This window comes from Aquarana catesbeiana, linkage group LG12 (assembly GCF_042186555.1).
Source record: "Aquarana catesbeiana isolate 2022-GZ linkage group LG12, ASM4218655v1, whole genome shotgun sequence".
NCBI lineage: Eukaryota > Metazoa > Chordata > Amphibia > Anura > Ranidae > Aquarana > Aquarana catesbeiana.
In genome coordinates this window covers 16,774,886-16,801,218 of record NC_133335.1, presented here as the reverse complement: position 1 = coordinate 16,801,218, position 26,333 = coordinate 16,774,886, and the positions used below count along the sequence as shown (strand labels likewise).

Here is a 26,333-nt window from a genome sequence, read left to right as displayed (position 1 = left end):
GGGAACACAAAACTCCAGAACTACATAATGAAGAATGGCAATTCTGCCCTTTTGGAGGAAGGCGAAGAAGCTAGGGTGACATCATTAGAGATGACTTCAAGGAAAAAGGTACGTATAGGGGGCTTGGTCAGGCAAGTAGCTGAGCTAAACGTTAATAGCCTTTTGCTGCTTGCACAGTTGGTGCCTGTGTGATTTAGGTGTGTGACTTCAGAGGGGAACCCTCCGGGACACAGAAGAGCTTCAACATGTTACCAATGAAAGGCGAGGAATAGGATTTAGGTGTGTGACTTCAGAGGGGAACCCTCCGGGACACAGAAGAGCTTCAGCATGTTACCAATGAAAGGCGAGGAATAGAGGTACCTCACAGCTCTGGATCTTCAACGCAAATCAGCCCCTGCTGCAGCCTCTCATCTTGTGAATTGCTCTAAAGTTACAATGTTGCAGTCTGATCACTGGTTGAGGAGGAGACTGAGGAAATGCTTCCACCTGCCTGCAGCAGATTGATGACACCACCTGAGCCTAGGCAAAGTTACTGACTGGAGCTCAAGGACAACTTTTCAGAAAAATTATACTGTAGTTGTATAAAGTGAGGTCAGGAATGCATTCATTATTATTATTATTATTATTATTATTATTATAATACAGGATTTATATAGCGCCAACAGTTTGCGCAGCGCTTTACAACAAGAGGGCAGACAGTACACTTACAATACAAACCCATACAGGAGGGATCAGAGAGCCCTGCTCGTTAGAGCTTACAATCTAGAAGATGCAGACATGTAAATTTAGTGACAGGTCCCCCCTTTAAAAGGCCATATACATGGAATCCCAGTCATTCACTTTTCCATCTAAAAAAGAATAGGAATATCCCACTATTTCTGATCAGCTTTGGGGCAATCAATTTGTAGAAACACCGATCGAACAATCAAAACAATCAATAAAACGATTGAGATTCTATTCAATTGCTTGACGAGGTTCCTTTTTTTCTATTCAATTGCAATAATAATAATAATCAATAATTCTTTCATTGTATTAAGTCTCTTTCAATCCATATACAGCGTCTTGAAAAAGTATTCATAGCCCTTGAAATTTCCCACATTTTGTCATGTTACAAACAAAAACATAAATGTATTTTATTGGGATTTTATGTGATAGACCAACAGAGTGGCACATAATTGTGAAGTGAAAGGAAAATGATAAATGGTTTTCAAATTTCTTTACAAATAAACATGTGAAAAGTGTGGGGGGTACATTTGTATGGCGCCCCCCTGAGTCAATACTTTGTAGAACCGCCTTTCACTGCAATTACAGCTTGTAAGTCTTTTTGGGGATGTCTCTACCAGCTTTGCACATCTAGAGAGTGACATTTTTGTCCATTCTTCTTTGCAAAATAGCTCAAGCTCTGTCAGATTGGATGGAGAGTGTCTGTGAAGAGCAGTTTTCACGTTTTGCCACAGATTCTCATTTGGATTTAGGTCTGGCCTTTGACTCGGCCATTCTAACACATGAATATGCTTTGATCTAAAGCCATTCCATTGTAGCTCCGGCTGTATGTTTAGGGTCGTTGTCCTGCTGGAAGGTGAACCTCCGCCCCAGTCTCAAGTCTTTTGCAGACTCCAACAGGTTTTCTTCTAAGATTGCCCTGTATTTGGCTCCATCCATCTTCCCATCAACTCTGACCAGCTTCCCTGTCCCTGCTGAGGAAAAGCATCCCCACAACATGATGCTGCCACCACCATGTTTCACAGTGGGGATGGTGTGTTCAGGGTGATGTGCAGTGTTGGTTTTCTGCCACACATAGGATTTTGCTTTTAGGCCAAAAAGTTCAATTTTGGTCTCACCTGACCAGAGCACCTTCTTCCACATGTTTGCTGTGTCCCCCACATGGCTTCTTGAAAACTGCAAATGGGACTTCTTATGGCTTTCTTTCAACAATGTCTTTCTTCTTGTCACTCTTTCATAAAGACCAGATTTGTGGAGAGCATGACTAATAGTTGTCCTGTGGACAGATTCTCCCACCTGAGCTGTGGATCTCTGCAGAGTTACCAAGGGTCAACTGGCTGCTTCTCTGATGAATGCTCTCCTTGCCCGGCCTGTCAGTTTAGGTGGACGGCCATGTCTTGGTAGGTTTGCAGTTGAGCCATACTCGTGAGATGTTCAAAGCTTGGGATATTTGTTTATTACCTCTGCTTTAAACTTCTCCACAACTTTATCCCTGACCTGTCTGGTGTGTTCCTTGGCCTTCATGATGCTGTTTGTTCACTAAGGTTCTCTAACAAACCTATGAGGGCTTCACAGAACAGCTGTATATATACTGAGATTACATTACACACAGGGTTACTCTTTTTAATAATTAGGTGACTTCTGAAGGAAATTAGTTCCATTAGATTTTAGTTAGGGGTATCAGAGTAAAGGGGGCTCAATAAAAATGCACACCACACTTTTCACATATTTATTTGTAAAACATTTTGAAAACCATTTATCATTTTCCTTCCACTTTACAATTATGTGTCACTTTGCGTTGGTCTTTTACAAAAAATCCCAATAAATTACATTTACGGTTTTGGTTGTACCATGATAAAATGTGGAAAATTTCAAGGAATATGAATACATTTTCAAGGCACTGTAATTAATCAGTTTGATGGTCTATCTAATCCATTAATGGAAGTCTGACTTCTTTCAATTTAGATTGTAAAAGCTGATTGGTGGTGGTTGGATTTTCCTGAAAATTGGTACTTATATGGCTAGTATGAGCATCCTTACTAATCTCTATAACGGACCATCAGCCACATCTGACATGTCTGTCTTATATCTACTTTATATGAAGCAGCTTCCGTTTTCCCTATACAAGCCTTTAAACCCTATACACATAGCACTGAGGAGCAGCACGGGAACATTTATGCGGGTTTTATACAGAGAAGATGACAATAATGGGAGCGGAGCGGAGGCTGTGACATGTCAGCCCTGACAATGAAGTGCAGCGTGATCTAGATGGGACATAAACACAAAGTCACAATGTACAATGTATCCTGTTCTGCTTCCCTTCAATGACACAGCATACAACACAGCCAACACAAAGTAACAAAGTCATCTGCAGCAAGAACCCATCACCGCTAATGGGGCTCATACACACCAGCCAAACCATAGGGTTATACCCAACACAGTCCCAACACACAGACAAGGCAACTTGTTTTATGTCCCTTTCCTTCACTTCACTATGTCTGCATACTCTGACCATCTCTTGTAGCATGTTTGCAGTCTCTGACCATCTCCTGCCACATGTCTGCAGTCTCTGACCACCTCTTGTAGTATGTCTGCAGTCTCTGACCATCTCCTGCCACATGTCTGCAGTCTCTGACCATCTCTTGTAGCATGTTTGCAGTTTCTGACCATCTCCTGTACCATGTCTGCAGTTTCTGACCATCTCCTGCCACATGTCTGCAGTTTCTGAACATCTTCTGCCACATGTCTGCAGTCTCTGGCCATCTCCTGCCACATGTCTGCAGTCTCTGGCCATCTCCTGCCACATGTCTGCAGTCTCTGGCCATCTCCTGCCACATGTCTGCAGTCTCTGGCCATCTCCTGCCACATGTCTGCAGTCTCTGGCCATCTCCTCCCACATGTCTGCAGTCTCTGGCCATCTCCTGCCACATGTCTGCAGTCTCTGGCCATCTCCTGCCACATGTCTGCAGTCTCTGGCCATCTCCTGCCACATGTCTGCAGTCTCTGGCCATCTCCTGCCACATGTCTGCAGTCTCTGAACATCTTCTGCCACATGTCTGCAGTCTCTGACCATCTCCTGCCACATGTCTGCAGTCTCTGACCATCTCCTGCCACATGTCGGCAGTCTCTGAACATCTCCTGCCACATGTCTGCAGTCTCTGACCATCTCCTGCCACATGTCTGCAGTCTCTGACCATTTCCTGCCACATGTCTGCAGTCCCCTCACTTCCTGTCTGGTGACTCCACCGTGGGATTGTGAGAAATCTCGCCAGCAGTGCCCCAGAAAACAATAAAAGCTAAACAGAGGTCCTAATCCTTCCTCACTTGATCCAAAAGTAAAAAACAATATTTTGTCTGGCCTTTAATTACTTAAGCATCGCCATTTCTCCAAAAACAAGACGTCTGCAAAATTCCTGAATGCAGACTCCATCAGTGTTATTAATGGATGTGAGTGCCACAAGTAACAAGGTCATTGTCCCCGGAGAAAACAATGGCTGGGCCCGGGGAGCTCAGATGACATCAATAAGCAAACAGTAAGTCAGATTGGTGAAGGAGGGATGACAGTGCTGGGCTCCAGTCTCACAGATGGATGGAGGCCGCCTCTCCCGGGGGTACCGCAGCTCTCAGGGTAATGAATAGACAAAGTGCCATGTCACCAATCACTGCAACATTCCAGCCTTAGACGGCACAGAGACACCACAATCTTTACCAGGGTCTGGACATAGAAGCATCCAATGACCTAAATAATAATAATGATATAGGATGGAGCCCCGTGACACTTCCAACCCCGCCCTGAAAAAAAGTCTGTCCACCTTGTTAGTTCAACGTTAGGCGGATGATAAAGGAGACCTTTATTCTTTTAATGTATGAAATAATAATGAAAATAAATTCCCTTAATATAAAAAAATAGCGTTGCTATCGGCATACCGGTATCGGTGCCGATACTAAGCATTTGCACGAGTACCTGTACTTGCACCGATGCGAAAACTAGGGTTGCACCAATACCGATACTAGTATTGGTACCGATACCAAGCATTTTCATGAGTACTTGTACTTGTGCAGATGTTCCGATACTTGACCCGATACCTGCGTCCTCAGCGTAGCAGGTGGGGCCGGACAGCCTCACAGATGGTCAGTGGGGGCAGTTACAATCATCGATCTCCCTGTATACCTTTTAATAAAGCAGCTGACAGACACTTCTCCTCCTCTCCCTCCCGCGGCTTTCAGCTGCTTTATTAACAGGTATACAGGGAGATTGGTGATTGCAACTGCCCACACCAATCGTCCCAACTGTCCCCTGTGTCCTCCTGCGGTTTCCCCGGGTCCTCTGCCGGCTCCCGGAGTCTGCTCTGGTTCTGCTCCGTGCTCCTCCGGTCCCCCTATGTGCTCCCCCTCCGTGCTCCTCCGGTCCCCCTATGTGCTCCCCCTCCGTGCTCCTCCGGTCCCCCTATGTGCTCCCCCTCCGTGCTCCTCTGGTCCCCCTCTGTGCTCCCCTGGTCCCCCTCTGTGCTCCCCTCCGTGTCCTCCTCCGTGCTCCCCTCCGTGTTCCTCCAGTCCTCCTCTGTACTCCCCTCCGTGTTCCTTCGGTCCTCCTCTGTGCTCCCCTCCGTGTTCCTCCGGTCCTCCTCTGTGCTCCCCCTCTGTGTTCTCTTCCGTGCTTCTCCCGTTCACCCTCTGTGCTCCCCCTCTGTGTCCTCCATGCTCCTCCAGTCACCCTCTGTGCTTCTCCTCCATGCTCCTCCAGCCCCCCTCTGTGATCCCCTCAGCGTTCCTCCAGTCCACCTCTGTGCTCCCCCTTCGTGCTCCTCTGGTCCCCCTCTGTGCTCCCCCTCCGTGTCCTCAATGCTCCTTCAGTCCCCTCTGTACTCCCTTCTGTGTCCTCCTCCATGCTCCTCCGGTCCCCCTCTGTGCTCCCCCTCCATGTCCTCAATGCTCCTTCAGTCCCCCTCTGTGCGCCCTTCCTTGTCCTCCTCCAGTCCCCCTCTGTGCTCCCCCTCCGTGTCCTCCTCGGTGCTCCCCCTCCGTGCTCCTCCGGTCCCCGTCCCCCTCCGTGTCTTCCTCCGTGCTCCTACAGTCCTCCTCTGTGTTCCTCTGGACCCCCTCTGAGCCCCCCTCTGTGCTCCTCCCGTCCCACTCTGTGCTCCCGTTTGTGTCCTCCTCCGTTCTCCTCTGGTCACCCTCTGTGCTCCCCCTCCATGCTACTCCGGTCCCCCTCTGTGCCCCCCCTGTGTCCACCTCTGTGCTCCTTCGGCCGCCCTCTGTGCTTTGCTTCCGTGCTCCTCCGGTCCCCCTCTGTGTCCTCCTTCGGTCCCCCTCTTGCTCCCCTTCGTGTCCTCCTCCATTCTCCTCTGGTTCCCCTCTGTGCTCCCCCTCCACGCTACTCCGGTCCCCCTCCATGCTCCTTCGATCCCCCTCTGTGCTTTGCCTCCGTGCTCCTCCGGTCCCCCTCTGTGCTCCCTCTCAGTGTCCTCCTCCGTGCTCCCCTTCCGTGCTCCCCCTCTGTGTTCCCCCTCTGTGCTCCCCCTCCATGTCCTCCTCCGTGTCCTCCTCCGGTCCCCCTCCGTGTCCTCCTCCGGTCCCCCTCTGTGCTCTCCCTCCGTGTCCTCCTCTGTATCTCACCAAAGCCCCTCGACAGGGCTGATAAAAAATAAATAAATAAAGAATTGTAATAAAAAAATATTGTTCAATTGTAAAAATAAAAAATAAAATAAAAAAACACTGACACTGTCCACTGCCCCCCCCCCCCCCACAAAAAAAAGAAGGCATTGTAAAAATTAAGTAAATAAATCAATTGTAAAAGATAATAAAATAAATAAACTGTAAAAAATTAAAAACTACTGACAGTTCACGCCTCATCAGTGCCACCTATCAGTGCCCACCAGTGCTGCATATTAGTGCCACTGTCACATGACAAAAAAGTATCAGTAATCGGTATCGGCGAGTACTTGAAAAAAGTATCGGTACTTGTACTCTAAAAAAGTGGTATCGGTGCAAGCCTAACTAAAACCGATACTTTTTTGCAATTTCATTGCAGCTTGCACTGACTTCTGTTAAATGAAGTCGCAAACTGCAATGAAATTGGAGGTCCAAATCGCACTGATCTGATGCTTCCAAATCACACTGAAGTAGCACGATTTCAAAGCCACACAGTTTGATTTGGACCTCATTGCGGCTTGCGACTTTATTTAAAAGAAGTCAATGCAAGTCGCAATGAAATCGCAAATGGGGTGCGCATTTGTTATGCGATTTTGAACAAACCGCACTGGTGTGAACCGTAAAAATAAATGCATCCAAGGGCAAAATAGGTATCGGTTATTGGTATCGTCAAGTATTTGAGAAAAACTGGCATTGGTTCACGCCTAATAGAAAATCTTATCAATGCCTTTAGAGCCTTTAAAAAAATTGTTTCTAGATCTAGTACATAATTGCATAGTTACATGGAGCAGGAATAATCTCTCTATCCAAATGTAGACTCTGCTTTCTGCTGATCCTTTTACATTAGGGACAAGGTCTAACTATTTAACCACTTTCTTACTGGGCACTTTTACCCCCTTCCTGCCCAGGCCAATTTTTCAGCTTTCACACTTTGAATGACAATTGCGCCGTCATGCAACACTGTACCCATATAAAATTTGTATAATTTTTTTCCCTACAAATAGAGCTTTATTTTGGTGGTATTTAAAGCGGAGTTCCAACGACATTTAACAAAAAAAAGCATTTCTGAAGTTAATACATTGCCATGTAATACTCACGTTTTTGCCGCAATTCGTCCCCCGATGTCGCGTTTAATACCCAAAAGAAACTTATATTATTCATTGCTGGCCATTGTCATTTTGCTTGTGGGCACGTGAAGCCCACAAGCATTTATTTCCAGGATACGGTGCAGCTGAGCGACCAGCATGCACTGCCCCATTCTTGCGCATGCGTAGTAATTCACCATAGCAATGCTGTAAAGTATACAGGTTGCCATAACAACGGAAGTGCCCGCCCCATTGTTATGGCAACCTAGCCCTCGGCACTGCGCACTGATACCTGGGAAATGATGACACACATCTCCCAGGAGCAGAAGAGAGCGGAGGCGCCGAGGGAAGTGACGTAAGGAGCCGAGAAGAAGCCGAGTGATGAAGAAGGAAGATTTCAAGGGACCACATAGCAACAGGCATAAAAAATGTTTTTCTTTGTATTATTTCATGCACATTAATGAAAGTTTTGTTTTTTGGGAGGAACTCCACTTTAATCACCACTGATTTTTTATTTTTTGCTAAGCAAACTAAAAAAGACCAAACATTTTGTAAAAAACTAATTTTTCTTAGCTTCTGTTATAAAATTTAGTAAAAAAGTAATTTTTCTCCTTCACTAATGTGCACTGATGAGGCTGCACTTAAGGGTTGCATGGGTGGGCACTAATGAGACAAAATTGATAGGCTGCACTGATGGGCACTGATGAGGAGGCACTGATTGTCATCACTGATGGGCACTGATTGGCACTGATTTGCAGTACTGATGGACATTGTTGGGGCTGCACTGATATCCAGGACACTGATGATCAGTGCTCTGATTATCAGTGCAGATCTCCCCTTTCACACTAACCTATTACCAGCTCTCTCCTCACGCTGTGACAGCGTGAGGAAAGGAATGCCGATAACCAGCAAGTGTGTTTACATCATGATCCGCCGTGATTGGACATAGCTGATCACGTGGCAAAGAGCCACTGTGATTGGCTCTTTACTCCGATCTGGAAACAGCTGTGTCCGAAGGACAAAGAAATCACAGAGCGAGCCGCCCACGCGCCGCCACGGGCGCGTGGTGGGCATGATCATCAGAGCACTTTATATGATGCCCTCCCAGAACTGGCTGACCGCGCTGTCATGATGGTGCAATCTTTGTTCAGGCATTATCCAGGGTCACTATCTACTTCCTGGGCTGAGATGCTGGCAGATGCCCGTGCAGTCTTTGACTGCGTTCACAAATGCCTGAGACTGATTAGCCCCTGCTGCAGCCTCTCACCTTGTAACTTGCTGTAAACTGGTCTGATCACTGGGGGCAGAGGTGAAAAGGAGAAAAAGCTCCCTCCTGGCTGCAGCTGACTAATGATATTATCTTAGCATAGGCAAAGTCACTAACTGGAGCTTAAGAAAAAAAATGTACCTTAAAGGGGGGGGGGGGGGGGGGGGACTTTATTGAAAAATAATAGCGTGGTTGTATATTGTGACATTTGAGTGAGGAAGTCAAACGAGTTTCGGTGACCGCACGAGAACCATGTTTTCTCATCAGTTGCTGAACAGAGTATAAATTTTGAATTTTAGTCATTAACAGCAGATACTGTGTATCAGTATTTGCCTGTTCTGATGAAATGGATACTGAGTGGTCCCCGAAACGCGTTGCCTGTAGCACCTGCTATATTTGTGGAATTAAACCTCATTCTGAACGCTAACCCTTGGTGTAACACTTCCACTTTCACATTCAAACATCACTTCCACAGTCCGAGGCCACTGCTCCAGTTCCTTGGTTCACAAGAGCAGCCCATCATCTCGATCAGTGGCAACTCCTCAGCTAAAGGGGGCCTCAAATGAAGCCCCTGACATCACTAAAGGGCCACACATAATGTTCAATATATGTAGAGCTTGAGAAGACTGTCAGAGGCTAATAGAGGAAATGAGACTCAGAGAGTGAGGACAGGATACATTTCTGGCTAGGGATATCCTGCAGAAGACAATACAAAACATGTTACATGAAGCTAGAAGAGATCAATGCTATTACCCTAATCAATGTTCCCCCTACAGAATGCTGAGGTCTGAGGGTCGCACATCATATACACAGGTTGGGCACCAGGGATCTAGATTCCCTACTGGGATACCACCAGTTAATTTTTGTCATAATATTAATTAGTGCCTAATTATATCTACCTAAGGTTCCAGTGCCATTAATCTACTACTTCATGTAAATTGTGACATGTCAGGCTTGTAATACTACTAAATGATTCACTTTAACAAAATGGTAATGTGACAGACTCCGACACCCCGACTGGGTATCTCCACCAAGAAGCTGCTTCCCAAGCTCTGGAACACGAGGCAAGTGACTATAGCTGTAGCTTACCCCAAAGAACTACACACCCCCAACTTTTAGGGTAAACAAGAAGAAAATGGAAAACCATCAGATAAAAGCTCATCACATTATCACAGACAATGCCCACCTTAGGCAGTCCGGCACCCACGTGACATAGGAATACATTATAGATAGGAAGCCATATTTTACAATGATAGTTCTTTTGGGTTGATCCCAAGGGAGCGGCGGCAATCCAGGAATATCATTTAATAGCCCCGGACCCCCAGATGATATGATCCAAAAAGTGACATGTTTGGTGGATGGGGCCGGAGTGACAGCTGGTTAAAAGGTACCCAGGTGCCGTTAATAGAATAACCGGGTAACAGTTCCATAGCCGTGGTTACCAAACCCCAGTGAGATGTAACTCCCAAATTCCGAGGTTTCCAAGCAAGCTCCCTCTCAGTAAACCCAATGTACCCAGGTCCCACCAAAAGGACTACATAGTCCCAAAAGAGCGACACGACAGGACAATGGGCCTTCAAAATGACTCCTAGTAAAGTTAGTGGGTATTCCTACAGGCCCTAGCCGCTATACAGTTCCATGCGAATAGAGCTAGGACCTGATGAAGCGCTGATGGAGTGCCCAGGCTAGATGGAAGTCTGGATGGGCATAAAAGTCAACTAGTAACCAGTTCCTTCTAGATAACTCGAAAACACAGTAAAGCACAGAGTTCTCTGGGCAATAGTGCTCCTGCAGCCCCAAGTCCATGATAGGTAAAATCTAGCGCTCAGTTTGTTATGAACACACAGAAGCTGAGCTAGGTCTGGAAGGAACCGGAAGACTTCAAGAGATGTTCAAGCCAAAGATTCTCATTCAGACAACGTAGGTAAAGATATCGTCACTGTGCTGTACATAGCCTGTGCAGAGAGCAGAGCTGTGGGAGGGGCCCAGCTATCTCCACCCACTACAGGCTGCCTGCAGTAAACTACAGGAGGGGGCGGAGACAAGACCAGTCCCCCTGCACAAGGAGAGAGAGCAGCAGTGAGCGGTCTTTTTTACAGGAAGTATCACACTGGATTACTGCACAGATCTGGAAGAAATACACAAAGCACCCCAAGATTCCAGAAGAAGACACACGAGGAATGGATTTAGATAATATTTGCTTATCCCGAGGTTCAGCTTTAAGAAATTACTGATGCCTCTCAGTAGTAAATGAAAGAAGTCTGCGGATATTTCTGATGTTTTATTTACGCCTATCTGTGCTCCAAACAACTAAACACAAGGAAATCCACCATGGCGGGGACACATGTGTGTGGACAGGACGGTATACAGTGCTCTCTGCCCCCAGCTATGATTAGATGAGCAGACACTCACAAACTTGGCTCAGCCTTCCAAACAAACTCGGTTTACTTTTCAGAAGACTGCAGATCCACAAAAGACTTCTGGGTAAACACATTGCAACTCGTCATATACATAATAATAAATCTGGCTATGAAAAGACAGCAGATGTAGTGGGGGGTGGACCAAGCCCCGAGGTGACCTGAACCTGAGATTACCCAGGATGACAAAAGACAGGAGGCGTCCCGATGCTATCGCACTGCACTGCCATCCTAAGATGTTTCAGCCACTGGAAGAATCAGAAACAGGGGGAGCAACATACAGGGAGGACCTTACAGATAATGTGATATTTATCCATAGTCCAATCAAAAAGCTGGAGGCAGGGAGGGGACAGGCAGAGCTGTAGGTTCTGAAAAGTAGGACCACCTTCTATTTACGGAGGGTGGCACAGGTGTGTGCAAGTTCTAAAAAAGTAGGGCCACCTTCTGTTTAATGAGGGTGGTACGGGTGTAGGCAGGTTCTGAAAAGTAGCACCACGTTCTGTTTATGGAGGGTGGCACGGGTGTAGGCAGGTTCTGAAAAGTAGGGTCACCTTCTCTTTATGAAGCGTGGCACAGGTGTGGGCAGGTTCTGAAAAGTGGGGTCACCTTCTGTTTATGAAGCGTGGCACAGGTGTGGGCAGGTTCTGAAAAGTGGGGTCACCTTCTTTTTATGGTGGGTGGCACAGGTGTGGGCAGGTTCTGAAAAGTGGGGTCATCTTCTGTTTATGTTGGGTGGCACAGGTGTGGGCAGGTTCTGAAAAGTAGGGCCACCTTCTGTTTAATGAGGGTGGCATGGGTGTAGGCAGGTTCTGAAAAGTAGGACCACGTTCTGTTTATGGAGGGTGGCATGGGTGTAGGCAGGTTCTGAAAGGTGGGGTCACCTTCTCTTTATGAAGCATGGCAGAGGTGTGGGCAGGTTCTGAAAAGTGGGGTCACCTTCTATTTATGAAGCGTGGCACAGGTGTGGGCAGGTTCTGAAAAATGGTGTCACCTTCTTTTTATGGTGGGTGGCACAGGTGTGGGCAGGTTCTGAAAAGTGGGGTCACCTACTGTTTATGGAGGGTGGCACAGGTGTGGGCAGGTTCTGAAAAGTGGGGCCACCTTCTGTTTAATGAGGGTGGCACAGGTGTGGGCAGGTTCTGAAAAGTGGGGTCACCCTCTGTTTATGGAGGGTGGCACGGGTGTGAACAGGTTCTGAAAAGTGAGGTCACCTTTTGTTTATGGTGGGTGGCACCAGTAGGTTCTGAAAAGTGGGGTCACCTTCTATTTATGGAGGGTGCCACGGGTGTGGACAGGTTCGGAAAAGTGAGGTCACCTTTTGTTTATGGTGGGTGGCACCGGTAGGTTCTGAAAAGTGGGGTCACCTTCTATTTATGGAGAGTGGCACAGGTGTGGGCAGGCTCTGAAACATGGAGTCACCTTCTGTTTATGGAGCATGGCACAAGTGTGGGCAGGTTCTGAAAAGTGGGATCACCTTCTGTTTATGGAGCGTGCCACAGGTGTGGGAATTGTTTTTATAAAGACTGCATGGCAGCTCCCATGCGGGGTAATTGACCCCTGCCCAGACCTGGGCTTTAAGAGGCTGCCATTCAGAAATAGATTGCAGCCTATAATTATTACATACACTATTTGTACAAATAAATAAGGACAGACATAATAAGAAATGCTATGCTGTATTAATAGCAACATTCTATATAGTCTCATTGCTTTTCCAAAAGTCTACAAAGAGATCGGGGCGACTGTGATCAGCAATCTGGCTGTTTCTTCTCCCTGCAAAGCAGGGAGAAAAAACAGTCAGATAGTAAAGTAAAAGCAGCACACATTACACACTGTTAGGCACACAGTTAACCCCTTGATTGTCCTAGATGTTAACCTCTTTCGAGCCATTGTCATTAGTATAGTGTCAGTGTACAGTATTATCATTGATCACTGTACAAGTGACATAAGGCAGGGTCGCTGATAAGGCAGAACAGCCAGCCCTCCTGTACTGGGCCGAGGCCCCATCAGTTCAAAAGAGGGGCCCGGGCACCTGCTGAGCATGAGCAAGGGCAACGGCTGTGCTGCCTTATTGCCATCTCTTGTGGCTCCCCCTGCTGGCTTCTCCTTTTTTTTCTTCTTCCGGCTGCACTGCAGGGGAATAGGTATCTGCGTTTCCACCACCCTGCTGTCTGGGCCTCCCTGTGTGCCCCCTCTCCCCTGCAGCATTGCCAGCTTCCCTATTCTCCTCTCCCACCAGCAGCTGCTGAGGGCACACAGGGGAATGTTTCAGGATGGAGAGCGGGGGCGTGCGATACATATGTCCTATTTACCGGCCCCTTCCTTTCCTGAATGAACACAGTGAGCGATTGCACCAATCACTCACTGTGTCCATTCATCCCTGAATCAAAGTAAATTGTGTTTACTATGCTTCCATTTGTTAATGAACAGGCACTATAACTTTCACACAAACAAACCAATTAATAAACACTTATTGGGATTTTTTTTTTTTTTTTTTTACCAAAGACATGTAGCAGAATACATTTTGGTCTAAATTTATTAAGAAATTAGATTTTTTTTTTAATTGGATATGTTTTAAAACAGAAATTAGAAAATATTGCTTGTTTTTCCAAATTTCCAGTCTTTTTTCGTTTCTATAACAAGTGGGGATCAAATACCACCAGAAGAAGGCTCGATTTGTGTGGGGAAAAAAATGCTAAAAAATTTCTTTTGGGTACAGCGTTGCATGACCGCGCAATTGCCAGTTAAAGTAGCGCAATGCTGAATAGCAAAATAGCCTGGTCGTGAAGGGGGGGGGTAAAACCTTCCGGAGCTTAAGTGGTTAAAGAGGAACTGTAGTCTGCTCACTAGCAATATTAAATAATAATAATCATTATGGCAACAGTGCTGCTAATCTGTATGTAAGAATGATAGTATAGTGGTAGTAATTAGAAAAAAAAAAGAAGAAAAAAAAAAAGAAAACCATAGTAGTGAATCTAAACATAACTCAAATACATCATTTAAAGAGTCTGCTCACATAATTTGTAATAAAGACATCTTTGCCATTCTGAAGCTTCCCTTCAACCACTTTGCATATTATTTTATATATACTGTGATTCTGTACTTGCCAAATATGCTGCAGAAATCTCCCTCCACTAAGTCTGGCTGCATCCATTTTAACTGTGGGCAGCTGAAGCTGCTGCCTGTTCACTTCCTGGATTTACACAGACGCACAGAGGCACACCTCCAGCTCTGCAGCTCTCGTTGGCCCTCTTATGACTCACCCCCCTCCCTTCCTGGCAAACTCTGAGTGAGAGAGAGAGCTGTGCATGATGTCATAAGCCTAGGCTAATGACCAGACAAGAAAAAGAAAGTGGGCTGTATAAGGGATTTACTGGCAGAAAAAAAAAATGTTTTACTATCCAAAGTTAAAACAACAAGAAAGGCAGAAGATTTAATGGATGGAAAGAGGAAAAAATGACTGCTTTAATGCAGAGAATGCCTTTACAACCACTAAGCATGTAAATTATGTGAGATTTTACACCAAAATTTCCAGTAATTATGATGAAATGAGAAATTGCAACAAATGTTTCTTCTTACAACAACTCATCACGCTGCCTTGGGACCTCCTCAGTTTCCGGCTCCCCCTAGTGCACCAGACTGGGAGTATCTGGAAGACTCGGAGACGCGTTGTACAGACATGTGACCGTCGGTGGGGCTCGGCCGATCTCCGGCACTTCTCCTGGCAGCCTTTATTTAGTGGTGACAATCTGCGGAGAGTGCTGGCCGGCGCTCCATTAAACATACTGAACAACCCCGTCTCTTGCCAGGTATTGCGGGAGTAGATGAATGAGGTTACAGATTGGTGGCTGTATTGGTCCGGTGCCCGGAGGAGTGGGCATGACAACGTGAATGAAGGCTTTCTGTGTTTATGTACACCCGGGGGCCCCCGCCAGGTACCCACACAGGAAAAGATCAATAAAAAGGATATTAGAAAGTATTATTCATTGTATTTATTTTACCAGGACACGGTCATTGAGGCTAAAAAAGTCTGCCTGCACTTATCCGAACACACAGAAACAGAAGGTGCTCATTGGCTGCACATTCGTATTTCTTGGAGGGGGGAGGGGTGCATCTCTTTGGACGCGGTTCCTATTGAGCTTCATTTAAACTGCGGGCAAAGAAGGTTAAACGCAGACTTTTCTTTTTTAAATGCTGCATTGTCATATCGACCTCAGGCAGCGGCATTCAAATAAGTACGGCCGAGTTTACAGTGGTTGTAAACCCTTCCATATACCCAGTGCAGTGACTGGCCTCAGGTGATACACAAATCCTCCTAAATAAGTTGTAGCTGTTTATCTGCAGCCCTCTCTCCTCTACATCCATTCAATGTACAGAATTTAGGTAGTATCTCTCAGCTCCAGAAGGCAGGGGATTGGGGATCTGATGTCACACTGCACCACATAGAGCAGGGAGCTGAGTGTGATCTGAGACCTGAGTGGAGGGAATGGACACCCCCCCACCTTCTAATCGCAGTCTCATAGGGAAACATGCATAGCTAAGGCTGTCATTCACCTGCTGTGTGCCAGAGGGGGTTGGGGCCATCCCCGGGGGTTCCTTTAGGCTTCGTTCACACCTGAGCGATTTCCTGCTTGAAGCTCTAAAAACGATCAACAAGCCAAATCCCATTCATTTCAATGGCCCCTGTTCATCTGAGCGTTCTGTCACCTGAAGCAAGACGCCTGTTGCTCAACAAAGCACGTGAGCTTCTTTTTGGCAGATTACAAGTGTTTTTGGCCCCATAGACTTCAATAGAAACGCCTGACTTGAGCATTTTACGAGTGTTTTGTCACTCGTTTTCTGCTCAAACAGCAGCTCTCCACTCCTAATATCCTCTCCCTCTCCTCCCCCTTTCTATTGGCTAAACAAAAACGGCTGAAGCTGTAAAATGCTTGTAATACGCTCCTAAAAAAAATCTTTAAAATGCTAGTAAAAAACTGCAAAACCGCTTAAAAACACGCCTGAAAAAAGCCAGTAAATCGCTAAGCTCGGGTGTGAACGGAGCTTCAGTGTCATCGTAAAGTATCAGAAGTGACCCATGCATATACTGTATCAGAGAAAGGAGACAGCAGCCAGAAATCACATGAAGTGCATTGAGGCAAGTACACACTATAGAAGGATATGCTTTGTTCATTTTTTTTACAACCACTTGAGCTCCAGAAGGTTTTACCCCCTTCATGACCAGGCCATTTTTTGCGATACGGCACCGCGTTACTTTAACTGACAATTGTGCGGGCCTTCACACAAATAGAGCTTTCTTTTGGTGGTATTTGATCACCTCTGTGTTTTTTTTTATTGTATAAACGAATAAAAGAACGAACATTTTGAAAAAAAAATTTTTTTTTTGCTTTTTGTTATACAATATATCCAATGAAATCACAATTCTTCATACATTTTGGCCAAATGGATTCTGCAACATGTCTTTGGTAAAAAAAAAAAAAAAAATCCCAATAAAGTATATATTGATTAGTTTGTGTGAAACCAGGTACCAGGTAATAAAGACCTATGAAATAATGCACAGGCCTTTGCGCACCTGAGAAATAGGTCTAATATTGTGATATAATGTTTGTCATTATTAAAATATATTTTTGTATTATTTTGTCAAAATTTTGTTATTTTCAATTTATAGTGATCGTACATGCAGTGCCTGATAAAAGTTCTCCTGAGGAAGCCATCGTTATGGCGAAACATGTAGAGATTCAATCAGTTGCATCTGTTCTATGTATTGTATGGTTATTTTTCAACAAAATGTTGATTTTCAAATGTTTCTAATAAAATTTTGATATATTTTTTAATATATTTAGTTTTTTTGTGTTTTGGCACCTTAAACATCCCTTATCTTGGTTCTTTGTTATGTAATGTTTTAAGGAATGTGATGCTGATGATTCCCAGACATTCGGCAATTCTCTCTTTGATTAATGGAAAGACATTCATATGACCAATCATATCGCTCACATGATAACCCAATTACTGATTAATGGACACAGCGGTCACAGGAGGAACGCGATGCGAGCCCAAGCGGGAGCACTGCACATTCCTCACCCAGAAGATGCCAGATTATGTATATACACGTGACTGAACCTACCTGTGCTGCCCCGCTGCAGTATATCTGCAGGAGGGGGGCGGAAATTGGTTAAAGCAGTATTAAACCCAAAAGTCAACATTTATTATATTGCAGATTACCACTTCTTAAATGTGATGACTGCCTTCGTTTTCTATTTTTTAAACATTCTTTCCCTTATTTTTACCTTGTCATCCAGCCAGTAGGTTTTTTTTTTTTTAGAAGAACAAACTCTCTTGCAGATGTGGCAGTTACAGCGATAAACTAAACTGACCACTGACAGGGGTGCTTAGGGAAACACGGTTTGCTGGAACTGCTTTTATAGTGCGAGCTTGGATATGTGCCTTCCTGAGAAGGGTGACCTTGCAGGCGCTGCAGGATTTCAACCCATGGTGGCGTATTGTGTTATCAGTGGTTTGTTTGGTGACTGTGGCCCCAACTGCCTTGAGATCATTCACAAGCTCCTCCTGTGTAGTTCTGGGCTGGTCCCTCACCTTTCTCATGATCATCCCTTCCCCATGAGGTGAAATCTTGCATGGAGCTCCAGACCGAGGGCGATTGATGGTTATTTTGTATTTCTTCCATTTGCGAATAATCGCTCCAACAGTTGTCTCCTTCTAACCAAACTTCTTGATGATGGTCTTGTAGCCCATTCCAGCCTTGTGCAGGTCTACAATCTTGTCCCTGACGTCCTTTGACAGCTCTTTGGTCTTCCCCATGACGGTGAGGTTTGAATAGAAGAAAGAGATTCTGTGGACAGGTGTCTTTTATACACATAACGAGTTGTTGTTAGGAGAACCTTCTTAAATTGGCAGGACTGATCTGTGTACCACATGAGCACATAATGTAGCCAGTCTGTAGGAGCCAGAATTATTGTTGGCTGGTAAGGGATTAAATACTTATTAAATACTAATATTGTACTCTCTGAACTGCAACTCAATTTATAACATTTGTATCATGTGTTTCTTCTGGATTTTTGGTTGATATTCTGTCTCTATCATTAAAATACATCTATGATAAAAAAAAAGAAAAAAGGATAGACCCTTCATTTCTTTGTAAGTGGGCAAACTTACAAAATCTTCAGGGGAAAAATCATTATTTTTCCCCACTGTAATAACGGCAACCTAAAAACAGGAAGGTGAAGGAGGCAAACATGACAAAAAGGAGATGACCGCATTTCAGGAGTCGGCCCTCTATTGTACGCCTTCTGACAAGTGCAGGATGTCCAGTGACTGGAGCCAGTGTTAGTATTGTACAGGAATTATCGTTCCCCAGAGGAGTGAATAGGAACATGTGCTGTACACATGAGCTGATATGGCTGAACTCCGGTCTCCTTCCAGCTACCTTTCTGGCACCATCACCTGTAGACCGATGGCCATAAATTTATTTCTCATTAGACAGACCTGCAATGGGAGAAATATGGAAGCCTCCACTGCTGATCCCCCTGTGGATGTCTTGATGTATTGTAGAGTAAAGCTGGCTATACACCGGCAGTTTGTACTTTTAATTCAACCAGCGACGTTGATGAAGGGATCCCCTCTGCTGTTCTATTGTATACTGAGAGAATACACAGATCAGCACTGCAGCCATTGACTTCAAGCACTGACTGAATGCTGGTTTTCCAGCAAGACCATTTGAAAGAAACAGGGCGGTGTACTGGCGTCTGTTGAACAGGCAGCGGTACAAACGCCAAATTTCAGTATGTGTGTACTGGGCTTAGCGTTGTTTTCTGTTATAGGGCGTACACACGGTCGGACTTTGTTCGGACATTCCGACAACAAAATCCTAGGATTTTTTCTGACGGATGTTGGCTCAAACTTGTTTTGTCTACACACGGTCGCACAAAGTTGTCGGAAAATCCGATCATTCTAAACGCGGTGACGTAAAACACGTACGTCGGGACTATAAACGGGGCAGTGGCCAATAGCTTTTATCTCTTTATTTATTCTGAGCATGCGTGGCACTTTGTCCGTCGGATTTGTGTACACACGATCGGAATTTCCGACAACGGATTTTGTTGTCGGAAAATTTTATCTCCTGCTCTCCAACTTTGTGTGTCGGAAAATCCGATGGAAAATGTCCGATGGAGCCCACACACGGTCGGAATTTCTGACAACACGCTCCGATCGGACATTTTCCATCGGAAAATCCGACCATGTGTACGGGGCATTAGAGTTATCTGGATAGGTTGGTAACTCGTCATTCAGATCTTTAAAATTTTAAAAATACTAACCGAGTGTGCAGACTGTCAGTCTCTGCACCAGAGGAGCTTACACTCTAATGTCCCCCCACAGTCACACACTATTATTATACATTTATATAGCTCTGACATATACCACAGTACTGTACAGAGAACACTGAGCCAGTCACATCAGTCTCTGCTCCAGAAGAGCTTAAGCTCTAATGTCCCCCTACAGTCACACACTATTATTATACATTTATATAGCTCTGATATATATCGCAGTACTGTACAGAGAACACTGTACAGTACTGCACTGAGCCAGTCAGCTGGAGGAAACATCAAGCCTGGGCCTGTCCAGGCTTCTCCCCCAACCACCATGCAGTGGGGGGGGGGGGGGGGAGACGAAGGTGGAGTCTCTCCAGAGGCACTGAAGGCCTACACCATGTACTCAAGCTGCAGTGGATCCTGGGCCAGTCCCTATGCAAGGGGAGTCCTTACCAGTATTTCAGGATAGATTGCTGAACAGATTTCGCCACATTACTAAGGAGGAACAGAAGCTTGCTGTCTTGAAAGAAGATTTCAGGAAAAATAAATCCCTGCACAGTAAGTCTGGAAGCAGTAAGAGGGAAGTCTCCAAGCTGAAGTCTCTGGAGGAGGCATTGAAAAAGCCGGAGAAGTTGGTCTCCTCTTTGAAGCAAAGCAGCAGTGTGTTCAAGAAGTATGAGTAGAGATTCCAACAGATGGAAAGTGCCTGTGCCAGCCAGAGGGTGGATACCACAGCAACGGCGACAGTATGGATAGGGGGTAAGGAAGTGGCTTCACATGGTGGCCCCAGTACTACCCCTGTGTCAGGATCTGTTGCACCTGATTCAGTATCTGCCCCCCTCCCTCCCCAGCAGCCTGGGTCATCTCAGGAGGAGGTTGAGGAAAATGGTGGATTGCTGCAGGCCATAACAGAAATGGAATCTACCTTGAGTGGCACCGACTCATCAGATGAAGATCGTGGTAAAGGAGTGCTTGCTGAAAATCTCTCTGTGTGTGGAGGACTTTCCTGAGATTGCTACTTCAAAGAAAGAGATTGCACCTGCCAAAAGATCCTTGCAATCGGCAGGGAATGCAGGAGGAGATGGCATGTATCCCGACAGAGAAGTTTCTGCTGGCTGTGAGGAGTCCCACATGGACACTAAGACTGCAGAGCAGGAATGTCACATGAACATTGAAACTGCAGAGCAGGAGGACCGTATGAATGCTGAAACAGCTAGTGTTTTTTTTAAACAGAAGACTTTACTTGATGACGGGACTGCTGGTAACTGTGGTACTTCTGGGACTATGGTGAGCGGGACTGTTGTGCTGGAGGGGAGAAGGGAGGATCAGGTGGTGGGTAATTTATCAAACCGGATTTCAGAGGTCCCTTTGCAGCCAGCTAATATTCCTATGCAGCCAGTTAATGTGTCATCTGTCCCAGTTAAGAGTTATGCTAAGGCTGTGTCGGGACAAAGTCATGCTGCTGGTAGAAGGGAGCCAGTTGTGAGACTTTCACCTAACACACCTTCCTCCATTAAATGCAGGAATGTGGTACAGCTCAGGTGGGAAAGAGGAGATATTCCACCTATCAGGAGGGTGGTTGTGGATAAGATCCTAGCCATGGGATTTAAGGCGGAGGATATCTATGCTCTTATCAATCCAGCTGGTTCCTATGAAAATAATTTGTTATTTTTTGCATCCAGAGTCACTGGATCGGTTTTTGGGAATGGTTTGAGTTTGTCATATCAGACTGTAAACCAGAGGAGCTAACATTATAATGTCCCATTGACGCATTGTACTATAATTTGTAAACTATGTGGGCTGATCATGTTCTGGGGTACCTTCCTTCCTCCCACCCATGAAGTTCAGCTTAGGTTCTTTTTCATGGATAGCAGCTGGACAGATGGTCTCAGTCTCCTTATTATTTTTATAAAAAACAGTTACATGCCTGGCATGCTTTCAACCAAACTGTCAAACCATCAAATGGTTCGAGTCATAACTGATCACATGTGCAGCTCCATGACAGTTGCAGATCAAAGAGAGGCTAAGATGGCAGCTTCCTTGGCTGAAAGGGATACGAGAGTTTAGTTTCACTTTAAGCTGGTTATAGATGGACCGGAAGCCGTTCGGTTTAGCAATGGACTGGATAAATTTCAATCCATGTATGGCCATACCCATTTGATCTTTAAGAGCCGCTGATCAGTGCGAAGAAGTCCCACTGTCAGAATATAATGTCTCAGAGAGGGTAGTGGATGCTTGGAACAGAATTCCAGCACTTGTCAGGAGTTGGTCAACTGCAAGTGAATTTATTGGGGAACTTCATCTTATGTATTCCCAAACAAGAATTTAAATCCCTAATGCTTAATCCCGTATGGAAATAAAAAATAAAAAAAAAACACACATGCTGGTTAATGGAGTCCAGTGTTGTCTACTTTTGCTAGGACAAGTTTCCCTTGCTCTGCTCCCCGTGCCACCATCTTCAAACAGTATCAAACACATGCACAGACACACCACAGGTCTCCAGCAGGTTCAATAGATTAGCAGAGACCCACAGCATGTTTGCGCACATGAAGTCACATTGTGGGGACCTGGCATAAACCCACAGCATGTCTGCGCACATGAAGGCACGTCGTGGGGACCTGGCATAGACCCAAAGCATGTCTACGCACATGATGGCACGTCATGGGGACCTGGCATAGACCCACAGCATGTCTGCGCACATGAAGGCACGTTGTGGGGACCTGCCAGAGAGCTGGCATTGAGACCCACACCATGTCTGTGCACATGAAGGCACGTCATGGGGACCTGCCGGACAGCTGGCATAGACCCGCAGCATCTCTGTGCATGTGCAAAATCCCACACCCTGCCCACTGGGATGTGTGGTGTAGTCATCCCAGGATGCAGTGGTGGCTGGAATTTTCATTTTTACCTAAGCTAGGATTGCGGAAGTGAACATGAAAAGAAAGTATTTAAGTTAAAAAAAAAATGTTGACTGCAATTGTGTAAGAGGGCGAGAGAGGAAGGCGGCAGCTGAGAGGATGTTATTGAAGGTCTGTGTTGAACTCGCTTGGGATAAACAAAGGTCTGTATTAACACGAAACTGTTAAAAAAACATACATACATATATATATATATATATATATATATATATATATATATATATATATAAATATATAAATATATATATATCCCAAATTGTAAAAAGTAGATAAATAAATGCAGACTCGGGCCACTCTATCCCCCCCCCCCCCCCCTTCTAAATATCATACTGTTTATACCAGAGGGGTATTTCTGTTATAACCAGTTGTGAACCTGCTATCCTGCACCTATAGAGATTCTCCATCTCTAAATTCCACCTATATCATTTAATCATCCACCCCCCACCAATAAGCACTCAGCATTACATTGATCACAACATATCAACTGCCCAAACCAAAACCTGCCATACAAAAATAATTGGAGTTATCCATGAACTCACCGGAGGATTCTCGTCCATTTCACCTCTTGTAGAGGAAAAGCCACTAAACAAGCACACAATGTGACCTAGGCAGGAAAATATCCAGAATATCTATGACTGTCAAGCATTGGGGTGGAGGGATTCCTGTCATTTCCGAGAACGTTTCCTTGCGAGAATTAATTAAGCTTTTACTTTGATTGTTTTAAAGTTTGGCGTCGAAAAACATGAACAGCTCATTCCCAAGTAAAGTTCAAGAAATTTTCCGGGACTTTTCCAACTAGAGTTAAAAATAGGTCTACTTTATGATCTGCCATTGTGTGTTACAGATGAAACCCCCGACTACTGATATACCAAAGACAAGCAGCAACTACAAGTCTCAGCATACTGCTTTAAGGGCACTCTGGGACTTGTAGTTCATTTGGCCAGATAGCCAGTGCGAAATTATTTATTATACAGGATTTATATAGCGCCAACAGGTTACGCAGCGCTTTACAAATAAAAACGGGAGACAGTACAGTTACAATACAATAAAACACAAGAGGGTTAAGAGGGCTCTGCTCATTAAGAGCTTACAATCTAATAAGGATGCTGCATAGAAGCACGACGAAGGTAAATATTAATAGGTTTCAGACGCGAGTCTTACCGTGAAGTCTCCCCGCTGGCAGGCTCAGACCGTATGTGCGTCCAGCTTGGGCTGCAACTGGCGTTTGTTTGCAGCTGTCATACATGCAGGGTGCAGATAACAGGCTTATCGGGAAAGCCAGCTCAGCAGCAGCTCCTTTCTATGAATTGTACAGCGAGGGGAAGAGAGAGGGGAAGGAGGGGTGGGATCCACTACGAAAACTTTCCAAAGTGTGGAGCACCTCTGTCACTCCAGCCCAGGGTACCTTCCCCCCCCCCCCCCCCTCCTCCCTTCCTTTCCTTACCCTTTCTGCTCGGCAGTCCCAACCCTCTACTACCCCCCCTGGATCTGGCATAGGGAATGGGAAAGAACTGCTAATTGAAAGGACATGCAGAACTTGTGGTTGTGTCAGAAAGCCTCTGCTATTAATCAGGAACTATCTGATCCTGCCTTTGCTTCATCAATGGTGCTGTTGCAAGGACAAAAAAAAAAAAAAAAAAAAGGGGGTCTAGATGGAGGGGTTTATTTTTTATTTTTTTTTGCCTGTTTACTAGGATTTTGCACAATGCTTTGTCCATGTTAATCACAAACAGATTTCTCGGGGAGAATAAACACCTCCCCCCCAATCCCCTTAAAGGAATTCATTCTGCGCTGGTAAACCCATTCTTGGCTATGGGGGGGCTGGTGACACAAGGCCAATTACTTGCCAGGGGACAAAGGACAAGGATCAGGGAGGCTGCCACTTCCAAGTTTAATGTCGGTGCCGACACGACGTGGGAAGGCCGGACGCACACGCCTGCCTTTGTCAATCAGTGGGAAATACTCTTTGTTAGGGGATGGTGGACAATTATATTAGGGGTTTCCCTGGCAGGAGGAGGAGGAGGAGGGGGGGGGGATTCCCATCTTCATTCAACTCGGAAAAAAAAAAAAAAAACTGATTAAAATTGACAAATCTTTCACACAAAAATGTAAGATAATAAGAATAAATTTCTGATTTCATAAACAATTAAATGTTATTTATAAGCAGCGAGCAGAGATGTGTCCTGAATATTAAGTACTCTATCATCACAGAATTATCTTTCTTGCTATAAAAAAAAAAAATGAGCATAAATCATATAAGACGATTCACATAAGCCTGTTCTGCTGAGGTGCGTTAAACACATGCGCGTTGTGTAGCGCGGTAATGTGCGTCGGGTTAGGACAGCCTATTCATTTGAATGGGCTGCCCAATGCACCACGATGTGCCAAAAATAGTGCATGAAGCATTGTCAGTAGCACACGCATAGGCATGCACACAGGGTGTGCCGGGTGTGCCTGAGCACACCCTAATCATTCTGTGCAGTGCCGACTTCCCTGCTTCCTGGTGCACCCCCCCCCCCCTGGGCTGCCAGCTTCCCTCCTCTCTTGCCGGCTGCTGCGGAGATTGTTTCAGGATGGAGAGTGGGGGAAGGGGCCGATAAATATTTCATTTACCGGCCCCTTCCTTTTCTGAATGAACACAGTGAGTGATCTGTACCAGTTGCTCCTGTGTTCATTCTTAAAGTGGTTGTAAACTCTCCTCCACAACTTTGTCCCATGTGAATCAACATAAAAACCCTAATGAACACTGCTTGTGGATATCTCCTTACTTGCTTAGTATTGTTGTAATCCTTTTTGTTTCTTTTGTTTCATTCTTTAGAATGACGTCACTGGAGCATGCCCATATCTCCCCTGAATTACGGCACACTCTGTGTGCTTGTCTGTCTATTATCAGGATTTCCTATGGCACAACACTGAAATCCCACGAGACTGCATAATCACTCAGAGCTTCCTACTACACCCCATGTGACCATGTGACATCACATGGAGTGTAAACCTGGGCATCGAACTGCATTACTGCAGTCTTATCAGCTGAAGCTGATAAGATTGACATAGGCAAATACTAGATAATCGGCACAAGTAAATACTATGAAATAAAACAAGTCAGCTATGAGCAGGGAAGCAGGGTTGCCGTAGAAACGTTGAATTGAGAAGGAAGCTTGGTTAACAGTACCGGAAGTGCTCAATGTAAGGGCAGAAATACACTCTACTGTGGACTCAGAAAACAATACTTAAGATGGCGCTGCCTTACCCCTGGAAACAAGTTTTTTAAAGTTTCTTTAAACAGTAAGTAATATGCGATTTGGGCTGGATTACAGTGGCTATAGTTTGATAATTATAATGGACTAAATGAAAAGAAGCATCAGAGTGGGAGAATTTACTTCCTCTTTAACTGAAGCATAGAAAACTATGTTTACTGTGCTTCAGTTTGTGAATGAACAGGAAGCCTCTCAGTACAGAGCACTTCCCATTAGTTCACTCGCTAGTGCAGCTGAGGCTGCAGAGAAAGACTGGGGAAGCTCTGTCCTCAATCCCCTTCTCTGTCTCAAAAGTGAGACATCAGAGGTCTGTCCAGGGGTCTCAAACTGGCGGCTCTCCAGCTGTTGCGAAACTACAAGTCCCATCATGCCCCTGCCTGTGGGAGTCATGCTTGTAACTGTCAGCCTTGCAATGCCTCATGGGACTTGTAGTTTCGCAACATCTGGAGGGCCACCAGTTTGAGACCCCTGGTTTAGACCCTTAATATTTCACCAAAACCCCCCCAACGGGGCTCCTAAAAAATATAGTAAAAAAAATAACAACAAATAATATTGTAAAAAATAATTACAAAAAATAAAATTGTTAAAAATATTACAAATAAAAGCTACTGACACCAATTTCTGCTCTTCTGACACCTTCCACTGCTCTGCTGATATACACGCATGTGTTTGTGCTCTGGGGTGCAA

At 45.2% G+C, this 26,333-nt stretch overlaps 1 protein-coding gene across 3 annotated transcripts in view; it reads right to left on the bottom strand.

The window, feature by feature from the left end:
* Nucleotides 1-23,760, bottom strand: part of RIPOR3 (RIPOR family member 3) — a 194,614-nt gene extending 170,854 nt beyond the window's left edge. For 2 of the 3 annotated variants that reach the window (XM_073607261.1, XM_073607262.1), the window contains exon 1: nt 22,929-23,402. In XM_073607261.1, the coding sequence (XP_073463362.1) occupies nt 22,929-22,946 (18 nt within the window). In that variant the 5' untranslated portion in view covers nt 22,947-23,402. Of the gene's footprint in view, nt 1-22,928; nt 23,403-23,550 lie in introns of those variants that run through there. The other variant, XM_073607263.1, reaches the window with a different exon arrangement.
* Between the last annotated feature and the right edge of the window lie 2,573 nt (nt 23,761-26,333).